The 27,293-nt window shown below is 41.5% G+C and overlaps 2 protein-coding genes across 3 annotated transcripts in view; both read right to left on the bottom strand.

Moving 5' to 3' along the window:
* The window catches only part of LOC126086043 (zinc finger protein 605-like), a 107,305-nt gene extending 89,759 nt beyond the window's left edge, over positions 1–17,546 (bottom strand). The window contains exon 1 of the transcript XR_007519397.1: positions 17,462–17,546. The gene's annotated coding sequence lies outside the window, so the exon portion shown is untranslated. The remainder of the gene's footprint in view (positions 1–17,461) is intronic.
* LOC126086065 (zinc finger protein 577-like) lies at positions 11–24,822 on the bottom strand. 2 transcript variants are annotated; one of them, XM_049902115.1, is made up of 5 exons: positions 24,618–24,822; positions 19,241–19,430; positions 17,820–17,946; positions 17,462–17,557; positions 11–12,603 (listed from the first exon to the last, which is right to left on the bottom strand). In XM_049902115.1, the coding sequence occupies exons 2-5, from the start codon at positions 19,253–19,255 to the stop codon at positions 11,423–11,425; spliced, it is 1,419 nt and encodes a 472-aa protein (XP_049758072.1). In that variant the 5' UTR covers positions 19,256–19,430; positions 24,618–24,822; the 3' UTR covers positions 11–11,422. The 2 variants fall into 2 exon arrangements, with proteins under 2 accessions (XP_049758072.1, XP_049758073.1); XM_049902116.1 differs by having other exon boundaries at positions 11–12,600.
* Positions 24,823–27,293: the final 2,471 nt, after the last annotated feature.

The raw sequence follows: 27,293 nt of genomic DNA, 5'->3' as shown, positions 1-27,293 counted from the left end.
CAATGGAATAAGCTAGATAACAAGAAGAGGTCTAAAAGAAAATATTTTTTTCATTTACTCTAAAGAATATTATTGAGACAACTGGTGAAATTTGAATAACCTCTGTAGATAACAGTATTGTATCACTGTCAATTTTCTGATTTTGACAACTAATTCCAGTTGTACAAAATAATATCTTTGTTTTTAAGAAATCACACAAGTATTTAGGGATAATGACTTTAGAAAAACAACATTTATCTGTGGGTGTATAAATAGATAAAATATGATAAAGCAAATATGGTAAGATATTAACATTTAGGGATTCTGGAAGAAGAATGGACAGGAAATTTGTGTATCGCTTTTGGAACTTTTTACTTTAGTCTATTTAGAAGAAGCCCTGGTAACACAGTGGTTAAATGCTTGGCTGCTAACTGAAAGGTCAGTTGTTTGAACCCACAAGCTGCCCCATGGGAGAAGATGTGGCAGTCTGCTTCTGTAAAGACAATAGCCTTTGGAATCCTATGGAGCATTTCTACTGTGTCCTAGAGGGCAGCTATGATTCAGAATTGACTCAATGGCGATGAGTTTGAGGGTTTTTGTTGTTGTTGTTGTTAAGCTATTTAGAAATAAACACTTTCAAAAATAGAAAAGGAAAAAAAAGGAAGATGTTTACGAAAAGATATACTCAGTTATATTCTTAGGGGCACTACTCATAATGGCCTGAATGTACAAGGGATAAATAATTTGTGTTATAATCACACAATAGGACCCCACACAGGTCTCTTTATCCAGGTGCTGGATGCACAGTGTGCTGACCGTAAAAATCCACAGTGCTGGTGGCTCAGTGGTTAAGAGCTCAGGCTGCTAACCAAAAGGTCACCAGTTGGAATTCACCATCTGCTCCTTGGAAACCCTGTGGGGCAGTTCTACTCTGTCCTATAGGGTTGCTATGAGTTGGAATTGACTCAACGGCAACCAGTTTGGGATTTTTTTCAGTACTATAGAAAAGATTTGTATGGTTTTCTGCATGAATGTACCTTATTTGTATTTATGTTTGTTATGGATCGAATTGTGTTCCCCCTAAATATGTGTTGGAATCCTAACCCCTATACCTATTGATGTAATCCCATTTGCAAATATAATTTTCTTTGTTATGTTAATGAGGCTCTACCATTAAGGAGCCCTGATAGTGTAAGAGGGAGCCCTGATTAAGCCCTTGGCTGCTAACCAAAAGGTCAATGGTTCGAACCCATCAGCCACTCTGTGCAAGATGTGGCAGTCTACTTCTGTAGAGATTACAGCCTTGGAAACCCCATAAAAAACCAAAAAACCAAACCCAGTGCCATCGAGTCGATTCTGACTCATAGCGACCCTATACGACAAAGTAGAGCTGCCCCACAGAGTTTCCAAGGAGCGCCTGGCAGGTTTGAACTGCCAACCCTTTGGTTAGCAGCCGTAGCACTTAACACTACACCACCCTATAAGGCAGCTCTATTCTGACCCATAGGGTTGCTATGAGTCAGAATCAACTCAACTTGCACTGGACATGTTATCAAGCTAGAGGAGGACATCGTATTTGGTGAAATGTACAGGGCCAATGAGGGTGTGGGGAACCCTCAGTGAGATGGACCGGCACAATAGCCACCACAATGGACTCGAACATGCTGGTGACTGAGGATGGCACAGGACTGGGCAGCATTTCATTCTGTTGTACATAAGGTCACCATGAGTCAGAAGTCAACTCAACAGCAGCTGAGAACAATAAACACTGACCAATTATTGATCAATGTTGGTCACTAGTTCAATCAATACTTAGTGAGCACATACTATGTGCTGGGTAAGAGCTCAGCACCGGAGAGAAATGGCAGGGAAAAGCAGAAATGGTCCCTGACCTTAAGCAGCTCACAGTACAACTGGGGTGTACACTTGAATGGAATCAATGAATAGTGCCTGTAATCAGTGCTGCTAAGGATGAAGTTATGGCTCTGAAAGGGCACAGGGCAAGAGGATTTGACCTAGTCAGGGAAAGCTTTCAGAAAATGACTGAAAATGGCATCTCAAGGATGAGGCGGGGAGAAGCACGTGAAGATGGTGGTTAGGAGAAGAATCATCCAAGCAGCCTGAAAAACCATGTATAAAATCTGGAGGTGAAGGAGCACAACACACCTAGAGCATTAAAGGAGGCCAGAGGAGCCAGAGCCCTGAAAGCCAGAGAAGAGAAGGAGGGGGAGAAGGAAGAAGCACCATTCCAGTGAGTTTTACATTTATCTTAAGAGAAATGGGGAAGGAGCCCTGGTGGCACAGCAGTTAAGGCCTTGGCTGCTAACCAAAAAGTTGGCAATTAAAATCCACCCACCAGCTCCATAGGATAAGACCTGACGACCCGCTTTCATAAAGATTAAAAAAAAACCTAGGAAACCCTACAGGGCAGTTCTACACTGTCACATGGAGTCACTGAGTCGAAAGTTCACTCGATGGCACCCAATAACAACAGAAATGGAAGGCTACAAACGATGGAGGGGCAAAGGAGCATTAAGATGAGATCTATATTGTTCCAATCTAAAATAACTACAGGTTCAGTAACAGGATCCTAAGTTGGGATTTATGAAAAACACCAAGCTCAGTGTCTGGCTAGTCATACTGGACCTAGAGAGAAGAGCCCTCCCCCCATTTTCTGGACTGAGATTTTTTTATTAAGAACAAATATTTCCACATTCTCTAGTCTACCTCCACCTCCCCTCGCTAATGCTAAAAATTAATTTTAAATATTTGCATACTTACTATTTTCCAGATTTTCTTGTAAACATTAACATATTTTAAAACACCTAATCCTTATAACAACCCTATGAGGTAAGTACTGTTGTTGTTAGGTGCCATCGAGTCTATTTTTGACTCAGAGCGACCTCATGTGACTGAGTGGAACTGCCCCGTAGGGTTTTCTTGGCTGTAATTTTTACAGGAGCTGATTGCCAGGTCTTTCTCCCATGGAGCCACTGGGTGGGTCCAACTGCCAAAGTCTTGGTTAGCAACTGAGTGTTTAACCATTGTGCCAACAGGGCTCCTTATTACCCCCGATTTATAGATAGGAATATTGAGGCCCAGGGAGAGTAAGCACATTGCCCAAGGCTACCTAGCATGTAAGGGAAGTGGCAGGACTCAAAGACGGTGTAATACAGGACTCATACTCTTAACAGCTGGGCTCTACTGTCTCTCAGCTCTGAAAAAGGGGCAGAGGAACAGGTGAAGAGTGATCTTTATTGGGACCATGAAGACACGGTGGATGGTAACAGGGGCCTGTGAGGCAGGCTTAGCCACGTGCTGCATTTACTTCATCAGGGTGTCCAGAATTGATGGGTGCCTTAGGCATCGTTCCCTGGACCTCAGGGCAGGACTGGGGAGCCCATTCTGGGTTCCTGATCCACCTTTATAGGGAATATGAGAGGACTTGTTCAAGGTATAGCAGGAAATGTGGCCTCTTATATGGCAAGGAAAGGAGCGGAATCTGAGAACTGGGTTGCAGCTGGGAGGGGAGAAGGGAAAGGAGGTAGGGCATCATTCTCTCTCTGCAGTGGAGTGCATCAGCGCTAACACCATGCTGTTGAAGTGGGGGATGCAGAGTTGAGGCAGGACATATTTACTCAGATCAAATCTCCTGGGGGGGTTCAGGGCTTGTTGTAAATGCAGAGTCCAAGATCCCACATAATCACAATTCTGATTTGGTTAAGTCGTATTCAGCCATGAAATGTGGATTTTTAACATGTTTCATGTTATCCTGACACAGGGAGTCCAGAGTATACCCTGACAACCTGTACCCATTGCTGTCAAGTTGATTCCGACTCAAATGTGACCCTATAGGACAGAGAGCTGCCCCATAGGGTTTCCAAGGCTGTAATCTTGACAGAAGCAGACTGCCACATCTTTCTCGTTGAGTGACTGGTGGGTTCAAACCGCCAGCCTTTCAGCTAGCAGCCAAGCTCTTAATCACCGTGCCACCAGGGCTCCTTATTTGGAAAAGAGAGTTCTGCAATATGTTCTTACCCTCCAGCTGTCATCATAGATGGCTCCCTCTCTTCACTGAAGTTCTAAGGTCTTCCCCGGACACTCTAAAAGAGCAACCCCTACCTTTCTCTATCCTTACCATACTTGTTTTTCTTTACTGCCCTTATCAGTGTTGTTGTTGGGTGCTAGTGAGTTGTTTTTGACTCACAGCGACTCCACATGACAGAGCAGAACTACCCCTTAGGGTTTTCTTGGCTGTAATCTTTACAGAAGCAGACTGCCAGGTCTTTCTACTGCAGAGCCTCTGAGTGGGTTCGAACCACTCACCTTTCAATTAGCAGCCAAGCACTTAACTGTTTGCTCCGCCAGGGCTTCTTGTTGTTGTGGGCCATGGAGTTGACTGCAACTCATAGCGACACTATTGGACAGAGTAGACATGGCTTCCTAGGCTGCAATCTTTACAGGAGCAGATTGCCAGGTCTCTTCTCCCCTGCAGTGGCTGGTGGGTTTGAACCTCCAACATTTTGTTTAACAGATGATCGCTTAATCATTGCGTCACCAGGACTCCTTAGCTGACATTAATTCTCCGTATAACTGTTTGTTTACTACTTATTTCTTCCGCTGTGCATAAGAGTAAGCTTCATTAGGGCAAACACTTTGCTATGTGCTGGGGAACAATTTAAGTATATAAAACACCAAGGAATTTAGACTGCAGGTACTAAGATGGGCCCATCAAAAAATAAAGCCACACAATGTACAAATGAGGTAGCATTTGTAACATAGGTTACTCAAGCAATTTTTAGAAAAGTACTTTAAATTCTCCTTTCCATCATACTATTATTTGAACGGAAAATCAGAGAATTTTAGATCATATCTTTCTCTCCACCCTAATGCTAATAAGAGCCTTCACCCTAATATTTATGCCTGATTCAACTAATAAAAAGGTTTGCATGCTCTAACACCGTCCCCATCTTCTGAAATGTAAAAATCTTACACTTAAATATGATCTAGCTAAATACTGTCGGGGGTGGGGACTTTTTGGATAACTTTAGTTAACTGCTTTATTCCTGGGACCTAGAAGAGTTACGGTACACGTAAGTGCTTAATGTATATAATTAATTAACTCAATGCAGAGATAATATGTATTGGACTTTTTGCTTCATAGGAAATTCCAAGAGTTTTTAGTAGCGTTCTTATCTTTCAACTATCCTTCCCACGGGTCTGTGTAAACCGAAGTGGTACTGTATGTGTGCAAACTCTCACCAATGAGGCTTCCAATACCGCCAATGTTCTCACTTTCAATACCTATGTAGTTTTCTATCATAAAAACTTTCCACCTATCTCATGTTTTTAAAATTTCTCCACTTAGAGAGCTTGCCATCTTCCTTCATTCTAATTCTTAGTTGACACAACCTGAAAAATTGGTGTGTAGATCTCAGCTGCTGTAAGATTATACATTTCTGTGCCCATGCATCTATTAAGGTACAGTGTCACTCTTAGTGTCGAAGTGCCTCAAACTTTCACAAAAGGTAAAGTGCTTCATGGATTATAATATTGGTTTACCTTATACTCCAAGCTTTATATTTACATTTAGCTAAGAAATTGCCTGCCTTCTCTGAAATGATCTCCCCTCATTTTTTTTTTTCAAAGCCAGAGACTGAAATAAAAAAGAGTAAAAATGTAGTTCTCATTCATGGATGGTAGGATGAATCATGACTGACACCATTTATTACTGTTCTGAACACTCATCCTGTGTCCCTCAACTTACTCTGCAGCAAGAACAGAATCTTAAAGAACCCCAATATGCTAAATAGATTACCACATATTTTTATTTCATTCTCGATTGCTCTTTTAGGTTGCTGTGTTGTTGTTAGTTGCCGTCAAGTTGAATCCAACTCATGGCAACCACAGGTGTGTGCAGAGGAGAACTGCTCCACAGGGTTTTCAAGGATGTAACTTTGTGGAAACAGATCACAGTGCCTCTGGGTGGATTCAAACTGCCAGCCTCACAACTAGTAGAGTAACTGTTTACACCCCGCAGAGATGCTCTTTTAGGTTAGGCTCAGTCAACTCACTAACACAAGGCGTGGTATCTACACTGTGCTAGGCCCCATTCTACACAACGTGGATGCAGCAGAGGAGGAAACAAACAAGATCTCTGTCCTCGTGAAGTTTCTGTTGTAATTCTTATATCCAGGCTCTTATAACCCAGTGCTTACATTTAGGAACTTGCATTCCAGCTTTTTGGTTGTCCTGTGCTGTAGGATAGAACTAACACTCAGTGTTTGTAAAGTGTGTAAATAACCTAAGATCTTTAAGTATCACATAGACATTGCCAAAATCTCAATGAAAATATCTGGATTGTTCAAGAATTGAAAAAAAAAAAGATAAGTCAGATATTTTTATCACCTCAGTGCATGCACCCACAATACAAAGTAAGCAAGTGTTCCAACAGCTTTTTGTTTTCATTTTAAAAACTTCACTGCGCTGCCTTCTGGCTTACTTTGCTTCTGACCAGAACTCTGCTGTGTTCTACTCTTTGTTCTGTGAGTCAATCTCAAAATCCCGACTTCTCTAACACTGAACTGTAAGGATCAATCAGACCAATTCATCATGACTTCTCCTCCCCTCTGCTCCACTTCTGTTCTGACACCAGCTGCACATGGGCCTCTTCCCGACCCTAACCACAGAAGCTAGGTCAGATCTCGAATCTTAAAGGGCAGGCCCTCCAGATGCCCAAGTGTGTCCAAGACTTCAGATGCCATCTGCAAGCCTGGGAGTACCTATGACACCCACGCTTCTGACCTGCTGCCTACTATCTAGAGTTTCCCCTTGTAATGGATTGTGCCCCCCCAAAATATGCATCAAATTAGCTAGGCCACTTGTGTTGTCCTCCATTTTGTTGTTCCCCTATGTGTTACAAATCACAATCTCTGCCTGTGGTTAAAGAGGATTAGAGTGGGATGTAACACCCTTGCTCAGGCCACACCCCTGATCCACCATAAAGGCTGTTTCCCTGGGATGTGGGAAATGGAAGCAAGCAGAGAGTTGGGAACCTCATATCACCAAGACAGCAATGCCAGGAGCAGAGTGCATCCTTTGGACCTGAGGTTCCTGCGTTGAGATGCTCCCAGCTCAAGGGAAGACTGATGAATAACAAGGACCTTCCTCTAGAGCTGACAGAGAGAGAAGGCCTTCCCCTGGAGCTGATGCCCTGAATTCAGACTTCTAGCCTACTGGACTGTGAGAGAATAAACTTCTCTTTGTTAAAGCCATTCACTTGTGGTATTTCTGTTATAGCAGCACTAAATGACTAAGACACCCCTGTACTCTTCAGGATGCCAGCCCTAAGCTCAGGAATCCCCCTCACTTCTGACCTACTGGCTTTGATAATTTGCTAGAATTTAAAAAAGCACATACTTGTTATTGTAACTTGTATTAGAGCAAAAAAAAAAAAAAAAGATACAAACATAGAGACGCATAGGGCAATGTCTGGGGAAGGTTACCAATGCAAGGCTTGCATGTCACCCTCACAAGTGCACTGATGTCTATCATAAACCAAAAAATCCACAGAGCTCCTGGGGGATTATTTTGTAGACATGATTGACTGAACCATTCCCCCACCCCTACTCACAAAGTTAAATGATATCATGCAGTGGTATTTCTGCCCTGGCAAGCCCCCACGTGAGCCACCTCATCAGCATAAGCCCTCAAGTATGGTGTGAAGGCTTCATCAAAGACACTTCAATCGCTGTGCAAATCCCACTGTTTTGCAGGTTATCTCTCAGGAACTGAGGACACAGACCAAATCCTCTGGGTAAAGTTAAATTTATTATCCCACAATATGTCACTTCTCGTACTGCTTTTAAGGTTGTCTTTTATCACTTTCAAGAGTTAGATTTTGATGTGCCTTGGGTGGTTTTCTTCTACTTGGGGGTCTGTCTTCCTTGGATTCGTGTGTTTATAGTTTACAACAAATTTGAAACAGCTTCAGCCACTGTTTTTTTCTGTCCCATCATTTCAATCCTCTCCTTCTAGGACTGCAATTACATTTATGTTAGATTGCTTGATATTGTTCCACAGCTCATTGAAGCACTGCTCATTTTTCCCCCATCTTTTTTCTCCCTTTGTTTCATTTTGGATACCTTCTACTAGTGTCTTCAAGTTCACTGACCATTTCTTCTGTGCTGTCTAATCTGTTATAATCTGTCCACTGTATTTTTCATGTCTAAAAGCTGACCAGGGCTTTTTATATCTTTCATGTCTCACTATATCAAGCTCATACTTTACCGTCTTGAACATATGGAATATAATAGCTGTTTGAACACCCTTGTCTACTAATGTTATTGTGTGTCATTGCTGGGTCTCTTCCTATTAACTTTTCTTCATGTTATGGGTCATATTTTCCTGCCTCTTTGTATGCCTGGGTAAGTTTTGAGTAGATGCCAGACACTATGTATTTTTTATATTACTCGGTGCTGGACTGATTTTTATTTCTTTAAATATTATTGGGCTTTGTTTTAGGAAGAACTTAAATTTCTTGGGAACAGTTTGAACCCTTAGAGGCTTGCATTCATGCTTTGTTAGGTGGGTCCTGGGCAGCCTTTAGCCTAAACCTGATTTGACCCAACCACCGTGGCAATGGAAACGCTGGTGGCGTAGTGGTTAAGTGCTACGGCTACTAACCAAAATGTCAGCAGTTCAAATCCACCAGGCGCTCCTTGTAAACTCTATGGGGTTTTTTCCCCAGCCTGGTAGTTTCATCACAAATATGTGTTGATTACAACTTACGCAGACTTGCGAGGAAACTATAAAAAATAAAAAATAAATTTTAAAACCAAACCTGTGGCCATCAAGTCAATTACAACTCATACCGACCCTTCAGGACAGAGCACAACTGCCCCACAGGGTTTCCAAGGAGTAGCTGGTAGATTTGAACTACCAACCTTTTGGTTAGCAGCCATAGCTCTTAACCACTGTACCACCAGGGCTCCATATACTCTATAGTCCTCTGGAACTTGCTCTCTTGCTTCCTGGGTACATCTCACACTTCTGATAGTTTTCTGCCCCAAGCATTTGAGCCATCACTGCCTCATAGAACTCTGTCTCAACTCAGGGAGACTGATGGGGTATGTCTGGGTTCCCCTTCCCTATGCTGAAGCCTAGAAACTCACTCCTGGCAATAACCTGGGGAAATCATAAAGCTCACTCATTTATTCTTTCTCAGGGGCTGGTTGCTATCCTGAGATCCTAATTGCCCAACATCTGAAAAGTTGACTATCATACTTTGTCAACTTTTTCAGTTGTTTAGAATGAGAAAGTATACAGGTTAAAAGCTTACTGTTAGGTGAACACTTGAGACTATGTTGGCATCTCCTGCCTGGAGGGGAGATGAGAGGGTAGAGGGGGTTAGAAGCTGGTGAAATGGACATGAAAAGAGAGAGTGGAGGGAAGGAGCGGGCTGTCTCATTAGGGGTAGAGCAATTGGGAGTATGTAGCAAGGTATATATAAGTTTTTGTGTGAGAGACTGACTTGGATTTGTAAACTTTCACTTAAAGCACAATAAATTTTTTCTTTTTTAAAAAAAGCTTATTATTAAAGAAAAAAAAGAGTTTGGAAATGGCTGTGAAAAATACTGCCCCGTATTTAGGTGCCTTATGGCATATTCATTCCATACTCAGAATTATGGTTTTATTAGGAAATTAGGAATTTATGCAATTCCAGAATGAATTTGTTTGCAACAATTTCAGCAACATAAATCTCAGGTTCCTTTAAGAGTCTTACAATAATTCTTGTCCAGTGCTGATAATTTCAAAAAGATTCCATATCTAACAATGACAGTGTAAGATTCACTGATTATAGCAAACAGTGTTAATGTATTGGGATCATAGTTACTGTAGATCATTATTTTTCTGGGAACATGCCTTTCCAAGTTTACTTAATAATTAGGTAGGGATTTATCACAATGTGAATTCTCTGAAACCCACTGAAATTGTTGTTTTAAGTGGAATACAGCCTCCCAACAATGTCCATGTCCCAATCCCCATACTTGTGAATATTTTACATTATATGGCAAAGAGGAATTAAGGTAGCAAGTGGAATTAACTGTTGTGGGACCATATAATTTATTTCTCAAGTTTCACAGGCTCACATATGGAAAGGAATTGGGCCTCAAGATAAATCAATACCCAAAGTTTCATACAAACCTGAGATGACTTGGATGAAGAGATTTGTGACTTTCGAATTTATAGCATTTAGAGGAGATTTTGGATTTTGAGTTAAAGCTGTAACAGGTTGAGACTTTTAGGGATATTGAGATATGTTTTAGGGATGTGAATATATTTTGAAAGTAGGATGGACATGAATCACTGGACGTCCAAGGACAGACTGGTAGACAGAATAGTGGCCTCCCAAAGATGTTCATATCCTAATCCCCAGACACTGTGAAAATAACGATTACATGGCAGGGGCCTTAAGGGAGCAGATGAAGTTGAGACTGCTAATCAGAAGATCTGAAGACAGATACATTATCCTAGATTATCCCTATGGGCCCAATGTAATCACAAAAGTCCCTAAATGAGGAAGAGGGAGGCAGAGTCAGTGTCACAGTGAGAAGAGACTCAATAGGTCATTGCTGACTTTGAAGATGGAAGGGGGCCTAATATTAGCCAATGAATGTGGGCAGCCTCTAGAAGATAGCAATGGTAAAGAAAGTGATTCTCTCCTAATGCCTCTGAAAAGAAATACAGTCATGCCTATAACTTTAGACTTTGGCCCAGTGAGACCCATTTTGGACTTCTTTCCTCTGTTAACTGTGACATAATAAGTTTGTATTGTTTTAAGCCACCGAACTCTTGGTAATTTGTTACAGCAGCAAATAAGAAACCAATACAGTTATATTTCCACATTCATTATATTCACAGTTTTTCATTACATAAAGTAATTCCTGGTTTCCGCAAAGATTACATTAATTGCAGAAGCCTTTTCCAGATTCTGAAGGTATAATAATGTGATATAAGAGCCAGATTGGTGGTAAAATTTCCATCATTTATTGTTTTCAGGGGTTTCTCTTTTCTGAGTTCTTCCACATTACACGAAAAGTTTTCCACATTTAGTGCTTGTAGATTTTCTTTTTCTATGATATGCAATGAGGTAAATTTTATCACTGCAAACACCATCACATGCTTTCCTAAGGGTTTCAACCTGGGAGAATTATTTGATAATAACTGAGATCTTACCTCCAGGCAAAGGCCCCCAAAACAGCTATATTTCTACCCAATATGGACTCACTGATGTTTAGTAAGTCTAACTTCTCACAGAAGTCTTATCCACAGCCACTACATCCATAGAGTTCCCATCCTAAATTAAGCCCTCTGACATATAAAGTGCAAGGGATTCATCCTAAAGGCCTTTCTACATTTCTGGTATCCAAGGTTTTTGCTCCTACACAACATCTGCAACATATAAAACATAATTTATTACTGAAGGTGCTGTCACAGTCACTGCATTTACAACGTTTACTCCCTTTGATGTTTCCCAATTATCTACTGAGGCCTGACTTCTTGGAAAAGACTGTTCCACAGTCACTACATTTCTACCCCCTATGGGCTCTCTGCAATTTAAGGGCTCAGTTCCTGGAGAAGACATTTCCACAGGCATGGTATTCATAGGGTTCTGTTCCTGTATGAGTTCACTCATGTAGAAAGGACTCCCTGAGGGAGGCTTTCCCATCTTCAGTGATTTTATCGCTTTCTCCCTTGTATGTGTTTCCTTATGTTTAACGAGGACTGACACATGGGCAAAAGTTTTGCCGCATTCACTACATCCATTCAGTCTCTCCCTGTTATGAGTTCGCTGATGTTGAATGAGTTTAGACTTGCTTCTAAAGGCTTTTTCACAATCACTACATTCATAAGGTCTCTCTCCTGTGTGAATTCTTTGATGCTTGGTCAGGTCTGACTTAAAAAAGAAGGTTCTTCTACACTCACTGCATTCATAAGGCTTCTCTCCTGTGTGGAGTCTCTGATGCGCGATGAGGTATGCCTTCTGGGAAAAGGCTTTCCCACACTTATTGCATCCATAGAGTTTCTCTCCAGTATGAGACTGCTGATGTCTCTTGAGCCGACTCTTCCAAGTGAAGGCTTTTCCACATTCACTGCACATATACAGTTTCCCTCCCGTATGAGTTCTCTGATGTACCATGAGCTGTGACTTTCTGGGGAAAGTCTTCCCACATTCACTACATTCGTGCAATTTCTCTCCTACATACGTTTTATGATGGTCATTGGGCTGTGACTTGATGTTACTGGGTTCACCACATCCATGGTATTTAATTCCACAAAAAGTTTTATCATGCTTCACGTGGACAGATAATTTCCCGTAACCACTAAACTCATCAGATTCCTTTCCTGTTAATCTTCTATTCTGGACAACAAAACTTAAAGGAGGCTTCAAACTTTTATAATGCGAGTCAACCATACTGCCTCTTTGTGTTAAAGGAACAAGAATTTTGCTTAAATTGGAATTATTTGCAAGTGCATAACTTTGCTGACATCTTTCCAAACTTTTATTCTCGTTTTGGTTTTCTGAGTGACACTGCATGTGGTCAATCGCCCAAATTTCTTCTAGGAAAAAGAACAATGAAAACATCCATAATCATTTTAGAGGGAAAAAAGGGTACCACAATGCCATGGTTTGAACTGGGTCTTATAAGATCCCAGTCTAAAGAAATACACCCTATGGAAATGTCCCCTATGCTCTGTGGAAAAAAATAAATAATAATATAACAAGAAGAAAAAAAAACAGCTACTGTAGGAACAATGATGGATGGTCTACAAAGAATACATATAACTTAAGCATCTTTACCAATAGGGCCTTGCAAAATGGAGAAAGAAGTAGAAATAAAAACAAATTACTCTCGGAAAGAACAAAAAATGATAGAAGACAATTTGATCTAAGATTGTAGAGGATGGATTCATTCATCCAATATTCATTTATTGAAAGGGTTTGTGCTTGGGACATTAAAGTGACTAATGTATTCTCTGTTTTCATTGAGCTGCTGTTCTAGATGGAAAAAACCATCAACAGGTAAACAAAGAAATAAGAAAAATACAGAATGTGAAAAATGGTATGAAGGAGGTGATACAGTAGTGGTAGGTCAATTTAGATAAATTATCCACAAGAAATGGAAAGTTGGGCTGACATCATAGGATACGAATGAGCACCATTATGTAAAGAACTATATGAAGTACAAAACAAGAAGAGGAACCATCCAATGCAAAAACACTGAGAGAGAAAAAACTTGGGCATGATCAAGAAATATAAGGCTGTTGGACCTGGAATATCCTGAGTGATGAAGTGGGAATAGTTAAGACTGGAAAGGTAGGCAGAATTGAGAACAAACAGATTTTACAAAAAGACTTTGGTAGAAATTGGTTTTATGCTAAGAACAATGACAGAAAGCCACTGAACATTTTTTGGCAGAAATACAAGATATTCTGAATTGATATTTCTGAAGGCCACATGACTGTATTATAGAGAATCAGAGATGAAATTGTAACAGAAAATACATATGAGGCTATGGCAGAATTCAGGCAAGAGATAACAATAGCTTGTGTGTGACCACCATGGAGATGGAGAAACACAGGATATACTCAGGTGGAGGAAAAAGTACATAGGAAGGAAAAGATAAGATTCACTGTTAGAAAAAATATGGGGGTAGTAAAAGGGAAGAATTAAGATAACTCCTAGGTATGTGGCTTTAGCATCTATGTAGGTGCTGGTGCCATTCAGCATGATGAGGAAGATTAGGGGGATACATTCAGGCATGAGAAGAATCGAGTGCTCCATTTTGAGAAACATCGCGTTTGAGATGTTACTCTTGGATGGTATTTTCTTTCATTCCATGCGAATCTCTCTCAGAGTACAGTAATGTGGCAGTTCTTAAACTACAAAGGTCCAAGCAGAATTGCCTAGAAAGTCTTTCAAACTTCATATGCTCCGGTTCCTTTCATATCTAACAATAAAGGAACAGAAATTCAAGAGACAAAGCCTGAATAGCTCAAAAAAATTCCCAAAGAACCTACGCATATTCTGATTAAAAAGCAAAATAAAAATTAAAACAAAAATGAAACACAATAACACCAAACCTACATTCAAGAAAGACGTGACGAATGGATGCAAGTGATATCATCAGTGAATTACTATGCTGACAAAACTTGAGAAAGGAAAAAAAAAATACAGATCTTCCTATATAACTAAAGAAACCTTATACCAACCAATAAAACAATACCATATAACATATGATCATGCCTCAGTTAGTGTGGTACGGATACAAAGCGGGGTAAGAATTAAGGAAAGAAGGAGTTCTAAGTACATACTGGGGTAGCCGAAAACTACTTCAAGGAGGTAAGAAAGGAAGTCAAAGTGGAAGAAGAAAGTACCTGCATGGAAAAATTACAACACTATGACATGCAGAGATACCAGCTCTCACATCAACTGATAATAACATAATAAAAAAGCTCTGGACACTAAAGCTCCAGGAGCTTCCTGGTTGGTGATAGATACCGATTCACCTGGGAGGGTAGAGAGTCCCTTCTTGGGACATGGAAGTTGTGCACTGGGAACCCTCACAGATCGCACCCCATATACCTCTTCATGTGCAGCCTTTTTTGCTATAATAAAACTATAATTGTACATATAGCAGTTTCCATGAGTTCTGTAAGTCATTCTAACAAATTATCGCACCGAAAGGAGTAGTGACAGCCAGCAGGTCACAAGTGAGGGGAGCCCTGGGAGCCCCTGAGGTTATGGCTGGCATCCTGAAGGCGCAGTGGGAAAACAACAAATTTGTAGCCAGCAGGTAAGAAGTGAGGGTGCTATGGGGACTCACAAGGTTGTAGCTATCTTCTGAAGTCTCGAGTAGACTTTGCAGTCTGCAGGACTGCCCTTTAACTTGTGAGATCTGACCTAGCTCCAGGTGATTAGGAAGAGGAAGAAGTGCTGCATGTGCAGCTGGTGTCAGAACAGAAGCGGGACACTTGGTAACAAAAATATAAAGCACTGAATTGATCTTTAACAGTTTGATGTATTGATCTTTAACAGTTTGATGTCAGAGACGTGGAATTTGATTTTTTCTCATTACTATCAGAGTGCAGAAAATTTAAATCTTTGGTACAGTGAGGTGAAGAATTATCGTACTCAACAAATTTAGTCTTTGTCCCTGGTTCGTAGGAGGTAAATTCTGAATTCTTATAATTTCCCAAGTGACTGAAATGTTTTTGTTATTTGCAGAGGGTTCAAGACAACACCTGACAGTTTATGGTAACAAGATGACTCAGGATGGAAACTGGCCACACCAGAAGGAACCGCCAGGGAGGAGATGGGGGCTGGAGATTCAGTTCAATGATGTGGCCAATAATTCAGTCAACCATGCATATGTAATCAGACCTCAATAAAAACTCCAGACACTGAAGGTTGGATGAGCTTCCTGGTTAGTGGTGAACACCAATGTACCAGGAGAATTACACTTCCCTGAGAAATGGCAACTTCATGTTGTAGACCCTCCTAGACCTCGTTTTATGTGTCTCTTCTTTTGTATTCTTTTTGCTAAGATAAAATTGTACATTTTAAGTACAACACTTTCCTGAGTTCTATGAGTTATTCCAGTGAATTATTGAACCTGAGGGGGTACAAACGTGAAGTGTCAAAACTGAACTAAACTGGTATTAGAGGGATATATGAATATATTCAATGATGGGGAAAACAAACTATCTGGGAAAAAGAAGGATTCTAGTTTTTCATATACCAAAAAAAACAAATCCAGTGGCATTGAGTTGATTCCAACTCAATAGCGACCCTATAGGACAGAGTAGAACTGCCCCATTCGGTTTACAAGCAGCACCTGGTGGATTTGAACTGTGAACCTTCTGGTTAGCGGCTGTAGCTCTTAACCATTATGCCACCAGGGTTCAGAGGGCAGCTGTCCTGGAAGGTGGCAAAATACAGAGGATTGGAGTGCAAATCAGACATTTGAAAGTGAAGCGTTGCGTTACAAAGAATGTGATTTGGCCTTTGTCTTTAGTTTCCTGAAAGACAGCCTTTGGAATTACTTGAGCAATCAAGGTGTCTTTGTTTTCTAAAACAGCCAGGCAACACTTAAACCAAAGAAAAAACCAAACCCACTGCAGGCAACACTTAGACATGTGTAAATGACTGGGAGCTCCAAAGACTACAACTGGCAACCAACCTCAGGAAGAGACAGGGACATGACACAATCAATCATGCACATTTCACTGATTCAGTCAATGATGACTATGCAATAAGGTCAATAAAGACCCTTGGACATGGAAGTTCCTTTGACCTTCCAATCGATGATGCATGTCGGAGGGTCACACTTCTCTGGGGACATGACTCTGTGCCGAAAACCCCTCCCAGACCTCACGTGTGCATGTCTTCAAGTGCATCCATTTATAGTTATATTAGAATTGTTACAGTGAAGTTAGTCCTTTACAGGGTTCTGCGAATCATTCTAGTGAATTATGGAACTTAGACGGGGGCAGTAAGCCAGCAGGGGGTGGCACATGCCAATTTGGCATCAGAAGAACTGAGTCATTTTAACTTGTGAAGACACAGCTCCGGGTGGCTGAGGGCCAAAGAAAAGGTACATGGGCAGCTGATCTAAGGGACAATGTCCTTTTAACTTGTAAGGTCTGACCTAACTCCAGGCAGTTAGGGTCAGAGAAAGAAAGTGAAAAGTGGGTGGCTGGTGTCAGAGATAATGGAGAAATAGGAAAACCAGGATATAAGTAATCTTCACATTTTGAGAACTGGACTTGTACTGATCTTTATTTACACAAATGTCAATTTGGAAGATTCCACCCGAGAACAGAGAGCTTAGGCCTACGGAGGAAGTAAATATCTAATACAAGAATTAAGCAGAAGACAAACAGAATATGTGAAGCAAGGGAAGCAGAGGGAGAAAGAATTGATAGAGGTGCCCCGAGAGATGAGGAGTGTAATTTTTATATGAACTAAGGCGAGGTGGATTGTCAGGAAAGGAAATTAACTCTTTCAAAAGAGGCAGGGATATGAACAGTGCTGAGTGGGAGGTTGTCTGCAGGAGTAGAGAGGGGGGATTTCATAGCAATAAACATGAAGAATAGGAAGCAAGACAGTCACAGAAGAAAAGGAGAAAATGTGAGGACATTGGGAAGAATGGAACCAGGCAAGAAATCAAGATCCTATATGAGACAGACTGCTGAGATTCAGGAGAGAGAAAAAAAGGCAGACAACATCCTTTAATAATAGGCAAGTAAAAACAGTCCTAATCAAGAACAGAGATGCTGAACGTACTGATTAGCACTTTGGGGTAGCAGCTGGTACAAGAAAAGGTCTCCAAACAACATTTGAAAAGTGTCAACCCTTCACTGACCAACTGGGATCTTGGTGTCATTTCTGCCCATTGTCTCGCTTGTCACTCACCTAGACTGGTCCGACTGTGGATTGCTCCCTCCAGTATCCACGGTGGTTCTCCTTGCTCCAACTTGAAGATTGAATTTGGTTTGGTAGCTAGGTACCCTGAAATGGGAAATCACTGAACACTTGGCACCAAATATTTATGTTTGGGGAAGCTATCGAAACTGGAGAAAGTTGTATTTCAGGAACATTATTTGTATTTTGGTAAGTAAAAACCTGTTATTCTGGAGGAGAATAAGTCTATGACCTACAAGGCTCAGTCTAAATACTAAATATTTATGGGGTCCTTCAGATTTCACCAAATTAAAGAGAAAAAAATAATTGATAGAGCCCACAGTGAGTCACCCCGTGATGCTATCCTCACCTACTGACACCAGGTTGTTGTAGTTCTCCAACATCACGTCCTTGTACAGGTCCTTCTGAGAGGGGTCCAATAACTGCCACTCCTCCCAGGTGAAGCCCACAGCCACATCCTCAAATGATAAGGATCCCTGTAATAATACATTGCAACGGAATCTGAGGTGGATATCAATAGATGATGAGGAAAAGATGGACAGGAACATGTTCTGATCATTTGCCCCATGATAAATTGTGCACACTGAGACTATTTCACATACCATAGGACCAAGAATTCTACTGGTTAGTTTTTCCTAGCCTAAAAAAAAGACTGCGACAGTATTTGTGCATATGTAAGACGATGTGCAATAAGAATGTTCATTATTTCATTGTTTATCACACTGACAAACTATCAATAACCTAAATTTCCATTAAAAGCAGACAGAGCAAAAATACATGTCAATGCTATGAAATTCACAAATTAAAATCAATGAAGTTATGCATATATACTAACTCTAAGGCATTCTCTTAAATGAAAAAAATCAAGCCCCCGAACAGTATATATTATGATCCAAGATACGAAAAAAATACTTAATAACATGTACAACAGTATATGTACAAATACATGTGTGTATACAGAAGTTTATATGAGTATACAAATAAATGTAGACATAGTCTACCACAGGTAAATTCACAGAATGGGACTGAATGGAGACCCAAACCATTCATATTTGTTACCTTTGGATTGGTAGTTGGGTGGGAAAGAATAAGGCATATTCTCTTTTTCTACAAATATTTCTAGTTGCTTAAATCTCTTCCATGCAAATGTATCATTTGAGTCATTTAAAATATGAAAATCAAAACAAGAGTGCTCGTCTGTGACTTCATTTTTTGAACCTGGTTAAGAAGGGACAAAGGGAGCACTGTCATATCTGTACGCCAAGCTTTTATGAAAGAATGGAATTTGTTGCTATCTCTACCAAAACAGTAACAAAAATTTGGTTGGGAGAATTCTTCTTCAAGCAGCCCATTCATTCTATTGGATAATTCCAGCTTTATTCCTGGATAAAGTCAGACTACCAGAAGGCCCTATTGTCAAGCCAAACTATTATTGAGTAATTTTTTCCAATTAAGTTTTGCTTTGGTATAACTTACTTAGCTAACACTGAGGAATTCTTAAAACCCAAAAGCAATAAAATATTTACTTCCCCTGAAGAACTTGTCTTCTCCTCAGAGACACTGCAAATCGTGTAACTTTTCATGTCATTATGACTGCCAGGAAGAGTACCCACAAGTTCATAGCTAAGGCAGCTCACAGAGTCTTATGAAGTCACTTATCTATGTTAACAACTTTCTAAGAATCCTACAGCTCATTCAATCAAGCTGTCTTGTATAAACTTCCACAAATCCATTAGGGAACAAGGGCAAAATAGGTCAAACAAACCTCACCTGGGCTTTGGTCATTTTCTTCTGTTCTTAAGAAAAGATTAGTAACTTTAGAGAGTGTTCTGTCTTCTCTGGACCTCTGCGGAAGCTGTGCTCAGATATCTCAGTTCAGACTGTTACCAGAAACAACGATCTCCCAAGCCAGGAAACTCTTGGTTCTTTTGTCACTTAAAATGTCTTGTTCTTGTAGATTCTGTGGATTCAAAAGCAAATTCGATTATAATACATACACCTGGGTCCACACTCTTGGTCTCTCCTACCATGCAGACTCGCTCTAACATAAGGCCCCGCGTTTCATCTTGTCTCCTTGTATAACACCCTGGGGCTTTTACATCACGGGGCAGTGTCCACAGGGAGATATGGAATAAGCGAATAAACAAGAGGAATGTCTTTTTTTACGTAAAGTCAGAAGACCATGGATGTGAAAGGGGGGATAAGAAACCAAAATCAAGTCATGCTCTTGTTCACTGACAAGATCAAACATAGATTAACTTTAGGAAAGGCAACATATGATTATATACTATTTTTAGGTAATACATATATTTAAAAGTCCAAAAATAAGCATGAATATAATGTAAAATTTCAGGATAGTGGTTACTTCTGGTAAGAAAGAGGAAGGAATGGAGTTAGGACTTTAGTTATAGCTCTAACACTTTATTTCTTTCCAAAAGAAAAGCGAAATGATGTAAAGCAAAAAAAAAAGCCCTATGAGGGGAAGGAATAATCAGGATTTTGTAAAAAAAGAAAAAAAAGATGTAAAGCAAAACAAAAATGAAATAATAACCTTATATAAACACTGTACATTAGTGTTATGTGGTAGAACATTACTGAAGAATATTCGCTCACTATGTACTGTACGTTTTCAAAATAAGTATCACCTCTGACCCAACGTTTTCTTTTTGGTAATTTATACAAAGGAAAAATGAGAAAGTAAGCAAAGACAAACATAAAGATACTATTCAGGTCTGCTGATAGAGAATTGAATGAGGAATTATAACCCATCTAATGGAATACTATGTAATTATTTAATAGTGTAATCCATATTTACTGAAATAAAAAAATGTGCATATATATACCAAAGCATAATATATAGCCAGTGAAAAAAGCACATTACTTTTTAAAAATTTATGTAAAGAAATTATGACTACATATGTGTAATATAACCACACATTTCTACAAAAGTAAAGGAACACATCTGTATCCGTGTATACATGTATCACAAATACACACAGACACACTCACAACAGGAAATATAAATTCGTAATTATTATGGCTGAACATTCCATTGGAAAGTGAATTTTAGCCTTTAATAAGCATACAATTTTTAAAGTTAAAACAATTAAAATAAGAATTTAAAAATAAAGTTATTAAAAAAAGAGAGGATGAAATAAAATTAAGGATGGTGCCAAAAGATTATAACCCACAGCCTTATATGCTTTCGGAAAGAACAAATAAAGGAAGAAAGAGCACAGGTCATTTGTCCATAGGATGTTCTGCCTTCTGGATTTGCCCGATTGCTTCTCATAGTATACTTGAACTTGTTCTTACCCACCTCCCTCCACTCCCAGTTTTTCTTGTAAACTGGGTAGTTGAACTTAAGAGGTTTGATTGGCTTCTTGTTCAATTTTTATGGCAAGAACCCTTCGAATGGTGCTGTGCACTTCTTATTGCAACATATTAAGAGGCACTAGGCTGTGAAAAATGGTGTCAGATCTCCTTGTCTAACTTCACAAGGAGGGAGGAGAAACATCAGCATCAGCAGCCAAGGCTGACTGCTATCAGGTGGAGGTAAGACACACCTTTACCCTCCAACCTTTCTACCAATTCTGAGACCAGCTGTCCCTCCCACGGCACTCTCTACTTCTCTACTGGGTTCAATAGTTCGTTGCAATGGCCACACAGAACTCACAGACAACAGTCATGACTATGGGATTTGTCTGTTACCTAGAGCTGCTATAAGAGAAATACCACAAGCAAATGGCTTCAACAAAGAGTCATAGTCTAATAGGCTAGAAGTCCAAATTCAGGGTATCAGCTCTAGAGGAAAGCTTTCTAACTCTGTCAGCCCTGGAGGAAGGTCCTTGTCATCAATCTTCCCCTGGACTAGGAGCTTCTCAGCACAGGAACCCCAGGTCCAAAGGATGCACTCTGCTCCCAGTGCTACATCCTTAGTGGTATGAGAGCCCCATATCTCTTTGCTGCTTCTCTCTTTTATATCGCAAAAGAGACTGACTTAAAACACTATCTAATCTTGTACATTGAGTCCTGCCTCATCAACATAACTGCCGCTAATCTCATTTTATTAACATCACAGAGACAGGATTTACAACACGAGGGAAAATCACATCAGATGACAAAATGGTGGACAATCACACAACACTGGGAATCATGGACTAGCCAAACTGACAGGCATTTTGGGGGACACAATTCAAGCCATGCCAGGGTTTATTAGGGAAGTGACAGATTACAGTTCAGGATCAGGAACAACTCAGGATACAGTTCCTCAATCAGGACAGGCTCTTTTCAGCCATGTCCGCAGGCAGGCCTCTTGGCTCCTTGGCCTGGCCTCTGCCCTGCTCAGGCAAGTGTTACAAAGCTCTTTAGCTCCACCAGTATATGCCCGGAGGCACCCCACTCCACCAGTAAGCCTCCAGCCCAGAGACATTCAGCTCTCTTACTCTGTGGGTTGGCATGTCCACTGTAGCCACCTCGCTCCGTGGGCCTGGAAGTTCACCACACCATCTCTCCCAGGACTCCTGGTTCTGTTGCTGCTGTTTATCTGCCACTGCTTCTCACTGTCTGCGGTGCAATGGATCGTTTTTGCGTGGCGTTTCTCACTATGGTCTTGTAACCCCCACCAAAGTGATTGGGTAGGACAATGCAAAGAGGGTAATTGTGGCCCCCCAAGGGGATTGGTTAGTTTTGCCATCCTGCTGGGCTTGAAATGAGCCACCCCAGAGGCGGGAAACAGAGGATTCTATCACCACCAGGAAAGAAGTGCCAGGAGCAGAGGGCGTGGCATTTGAACCCGGAATCCCTGCACTGAGAAACTCCTGGAACCAGAAGACAGAGAGACAGCTCGAGAAGCAGCGGCAGAGAAACGACAGCAGGAGATGGAATGATGGGCTTCTTCGACCATGAAGCAAGAACGCTGTGTGTCTTCAGGCAGGATGCTTGCTGGACAAGTAGGGTGCCTCCAGGCACTTAGTGGAGCTAGGTTTGCCCACCCACAGAGCTACAGCTAAGCACCTTTGGGCAGAAGCTTACTGGTGGAGTGGGGCACCTCTGGGCCCTTATCAGCAGACCTAAAAGGGCTTTGTTTAACACTTGCCTGAGCAGGGCAGAGGCTTAGGGCCAGAGAGAGGTGTGCCTGTAAGCACAGCTGAAAACAGGCTGTCCTGATGGAAGAACTGTACCCTGAGCATTCTTGAACCTGACTTGTAACCTGTTACTTCCCTAACAGAAACCCTGGTGCTGTAGTGGTTAAGAGCTATGGCTGCTAACCAAAAGGTCACCAGTTCAAACCCACCAGGCATTCCTTGGAAACTCTGTGGGGCAGTTCTACTCTGTCCTACAGGGTCGATATGAATCGGCATTGACTCAACGGCAAAGGTTACTTCCCTGATAAACCCCATAATCGTCAGTATTATCTGTGAGTTCTGAGTGGCCACTGCAATGAATTATTGAACCCATCAGAGAAGTGGACAGTGCCATGGGAGGGACGGTTTGTGTCAGAACTGGTAAAGACAGCAGAAGAGTGGAGGCGTGCCTAACCTCTACCTCCTAAGAATCAGCCTTGGGCTGTTGATCTTGATTCTCCTTCCCCCTTGGGAAGTTAGAGGAGGTCAGACACCACCCCCATGCCATTTTTATACCATTTTGCGCAGTCTTCAGTGTTACAGCTCTCTCTCTGAGTCTCCTGGGTCTAGGAGATTCTCAGTGCAGGGATCCAGGGTCCCAAGATGCTCCATTCCCATCTCTTGGTAATAGTGAGGTCTCCTCTTTCTCCCTCTGGGATGGGCTCAATTTAAGCCTAGTGGGATGGCAAAACTGATCAATCCCCTCATTAGGGTTCCATATGCCTTATTTGCATTATTAGCAAGCTGTCCAATCCCCTCGGTGGACCACAAGCACTTTATTTGCATAGTCCCACCCAAGCATTTGGTGGGAGTTACAAGACCATGGCAAGCAAGGCAGTAAAAAACAATCCATTGTACTGCATAGGCAAAAAAAAAAAAGGGGGGGAAGGGAAACTGACACAATGTAAGAGATACAACAAACAAACACAATACATGCACATTATCTACATCCTGATCCAAACAATACAATGTTAAAACACTACCTTGAGAGGATCAGAAAACCTGAATACAGATTAGGGATTCAATGAAATAAAGAAAATGTTATTAATTTTGACACATTCCAAAATGGCTTGTTGCAGTGCAACGGACTGATTTCTAGCCATGGTCTTGTAACTCCCACCAAATGATTGGGTGGCACTATTTGGTATAAAACCCAACCCAGTGCTGTCCAGTCGATTCTGACTCATAGCGACCCTACAGGACAGAAGAGAGCTGCCCCATAGTTTCCAAGGAGGGCCTGGCAGATTTGAACTGCCAACCCTTTGGTTAGCAGCCATAGCACTTAACCACTACACCACCAGGGTTTCCATTTGGTATAGAGACCAAAACTTTTCCAGGGATGGGAGTGAGGGGGAATAAAGGTGTCTTTGCTTAGGGGACACTGAGTTTCTGTTAATGGTGGAGGAATAATTTGGAAAAAAGAGTGCTGATGGTTGTACAACATGATGAAGGTAATCAGTAACACTGCACTGTACATACAGAAATTACTGAACTGGCAAAACTTGTTATATTATTTTTATCACAAAAAATTATAATGACTATGTAAACACATGATCCCAACGATAAAAATGAAATATACTAAGCGTATACAGATGGTGAGAGTTATTTTGAATATTTAGGTTGGTGGGAATGTCATTCCTTAGGTAAGAATGAACAAGAAAACAAATTTAAAATCCAACTGCACAGTAAACTTGGAGACAAATGGGCCAGAAACGCCATCCTTAAAAGTAACCATATGATAAAAAATAACACCGACCCCCACTACTCACTTCTCCAATAGCGGACATTCCAACGCAGACACCGCACTACGCACTCTCTCCAGACCTCAGTACCGACACGTCCCAACACGAAACTCCCTGAACTCCGCCCCCCCCCCCCCCCCGCCCACGGAAAACCTTTAACAACAAAAAAAAGCTCCCCGACATGATCCTCCAACACGGAACCACCCCCACTCCACCCCACTCGCTCCTCCCAACAGTGACCCCGACGTGCTCTGCTCGGCTTCAGAACCCGAAATCGACCTGACAGACGACCTCTGTCTGGACGGCTGGAAACGAATTCAGGAACTCCGGGATGTCCGCTATTGGAGACGTGAGTCGAGGGAGTCGGTGTTGGTTACTTCCCTCTGGGCCCTCCACCCCGCGGCCGCACCTCCGTGGCTGACTGAACACACAGAAGCTTTGCAGATGGTTGTCTGGAAGAGCCACCTGGCGTCTTTCCAGAAAGAAACTCGGAATCTGGCAGTCGAGCCTCCCTTTATGACGCAATATACGCGCGCCCGTTCGCGGAAAAGTGCCGGGAGATGCCATTTTCCAACCAACTGCCGTACGGAGGGCTACGTTGTGCTTCTCACGTCTTAGGCGGAAGGCACAGGACCTTGAGAAGTAATTGAAAACGACATGTTTTGCCCCATTTCAAGGCCAACTCAACCACTGAGCCTTCAGTTTACAGAATCTGCTGTGGTCGCTAACAAACTGTGTAGCTTCTCAGACAGTGAAGCCTAACACAGTCTCTCTGGAGGTTGGGCCAAGACTATCGTGGACAATCAAGGATGTTTAGCCTAACAAAAGCGGAGAGAAGTCAAGAAAGCGGGGCCATCTTAGGGGAAGTTCAGGTCCGTATAAAGAGAACCCCAGCAACTCTTGGAGGGAACCAGCTGGCATCCTGGGAATCCTTCTGGCCGGAGGGGGCTTTTTGGAGGAAGCTACATTTCTGGGGAAGCCGTCAGTCACAGAATGGGCAAAACAGCGGATGAAACAGCTCTTGTTTGGGGGGTGGGGAAGCACAAGGATGGGGGAAAGGGATGAATAGGGGACTGCAACAAGGGCAGAGCCAACGCAGAGGCCTGGCCTTCCCGTCCACGTGCGCAGAGTCAAAGGCAGGAGTAACTTTTCCTCCACAGAGGTGGGAAATGGTTGGAATCAAAAGCTCACAGAAGGGGAAATGCTTCAGTTTAATATTGAGGCCTGATTGATTCACAGAACTGGTGAGTAGCCCAAGCCAAACCGTCTCCCATAATTAAAGAGCAAAGCTCAGGATTTACACCACTTACCCAAGACATTTGAAAACACTCTTCAGCCTTCCAGCTAATGGGATTGATCATTCGTTCATTCATGTAACAAATGTTTATAAAATGCCTACTATGAGTCAAGAGCTGTTCTGTGCACTGAGTTACAAGAGCTATAAACACAGACCAAAAACGCCCTGCTGCTTGGAGCTTTAAATTGTATTTGGGGAGATTTCAAGTTGATGACTGGATTTCTTCCTCACAGCAAGATATTGTGATTTCCACCTACAATGAGACAACAGAGGTCAAAAAGGGTCCTTCATGGGATAACTCCTACTCATTCCTCCAAATCCAACTCATGTTATGACTGCCCACCCAATAAATGGTCCAATTTAGTAGAAATCGAAGAAATGCAGAATATTAAAATACCACGTTGGTCAATACTGTCAGATTAAAACTAACAATCCCATGTTTGTCATGTGTGTGGGAAAGGATTCATTTGCATACACTTCTGACAGGTGTATAAGCAATACAATCTAGAAGACAATGTGTGCTAAAATGCAATACAAGAAACCACATTCTTTATGAGAAATATTTATTAATGAGATAAACAGACCAGTGTGCAAAGACACGTCTTAGGGTTCTCTAGAGACACAGGACCTATGAAATATATATGTAATATTATATGTATATGTATACATATAGTCAGGAAACCCTGGTGGCATAGTGGTTAAGTGCTAGGGCTGCTAACCAGAGAGTTGGCAGCTCAAATCCGCCAGGTGCTCTTTGGAAACTCTACAGGGCAGTTCTACTCTGTCTTATAGGGTCGCTTTGAGTCGAAATCGACTCCACGGCACTGAGATTGGTTTTTGGTTTATACACATAGTCTATATACATCTGTATCTATGTATCCAGGAGCCCTGGTGGGACAGTGGTTAAGTGTTCGGCTGCTAACCGAAAGGTTGGCTGTTTGAACCCACCCAGTGGCTTCTCAGGAGAAAAGACTTGGTGATATGCTCCCGTAAAAATTATAGCCTCGGAAACTCTATGGGGTAGTTCTCTTCTGTCATATAGGGCCGATATGAGTCAGAATTGACTCACTAGCAAACAACATCTATCTATCTAGAGAGAGAGACTGAGAGTTGCAGGAACTGGCTCATGAAATGATGGTGGGGCAGGGGGGCGGCGCTGACAAGTCCAAAAACTGTAGGTCATGCAACAGACTGGAGATTCCTGCAAGCTAGTGTTCAAAAATCATACGTCAGGCAATGGGAAGAGTGAAGAATAATTCTACAAAAATACCTACTTACAATCTGGAGGCAGAACACACCTTAGGGAAGCTCCATTTTTGCTCTTAAACTCTTCAGTTAATTGAATGAGGCCCACCCACATCATGGAGGGTAACCTGCTTTACTTAAGGCCAACTGATTTAATCACATGTAACTTTACCATAAAAGCAACTACAGTTTGGCCAAACTAGGCACCATAACCTAGCCAGGTTGACACACAAAATGAACCACCACAACATATGAATGAGGGTACCTCAATGCCCAGAAACAAGAAAATATTTAACTCAGTGAAGGTAATGAAAGAACAGAAATCAGATTTTTTTTCACCTTTAAAAATTTTTTTATTTTGAAATAATTATAGACTCGATTCACTGGAAGTTGCAAAAATAGTAGAGGTCCCA

This window comes from Elephas maximus, chromosome 11 (assembly GCF_024166365.1).
Source record: "Elephas maximus indicus isolate mEleMax1 chromosome 11, mEleMax1 primary haplotype, whole genome shotgun sequence".
Lineage (NCBI taxonomy): Eukaryota > Metazoa > Chordata > Mammalia > Proboscidea > Elephantidae > Elephas > Elephas maximus.
Note: the sequence above shows the minus strand (reverse complement) of the source record. Positions and strands in the feature narration are given on the sequence as shown.

Excerpts from the sequence above, each read along its gene's own strand:
- LOC126086065 (XM_049902115.1), bottom strand. Across the intron at positions 17,558-17,819 it reads CAACAACCTGGTGTCAGTAG|GGTACCTAGCTACCAAACCA; the intron begins GTGAGGATAGCA and ends TTCCCATTTCAG. Across the intron at positions 12,604-17,461 it reads CCACAGTCGGACCAGTCTAG|AAGAAATTTGGGCGATTGAC; the intron begins GTGAGTGACAAG and ends TCTTTTTCCTAG.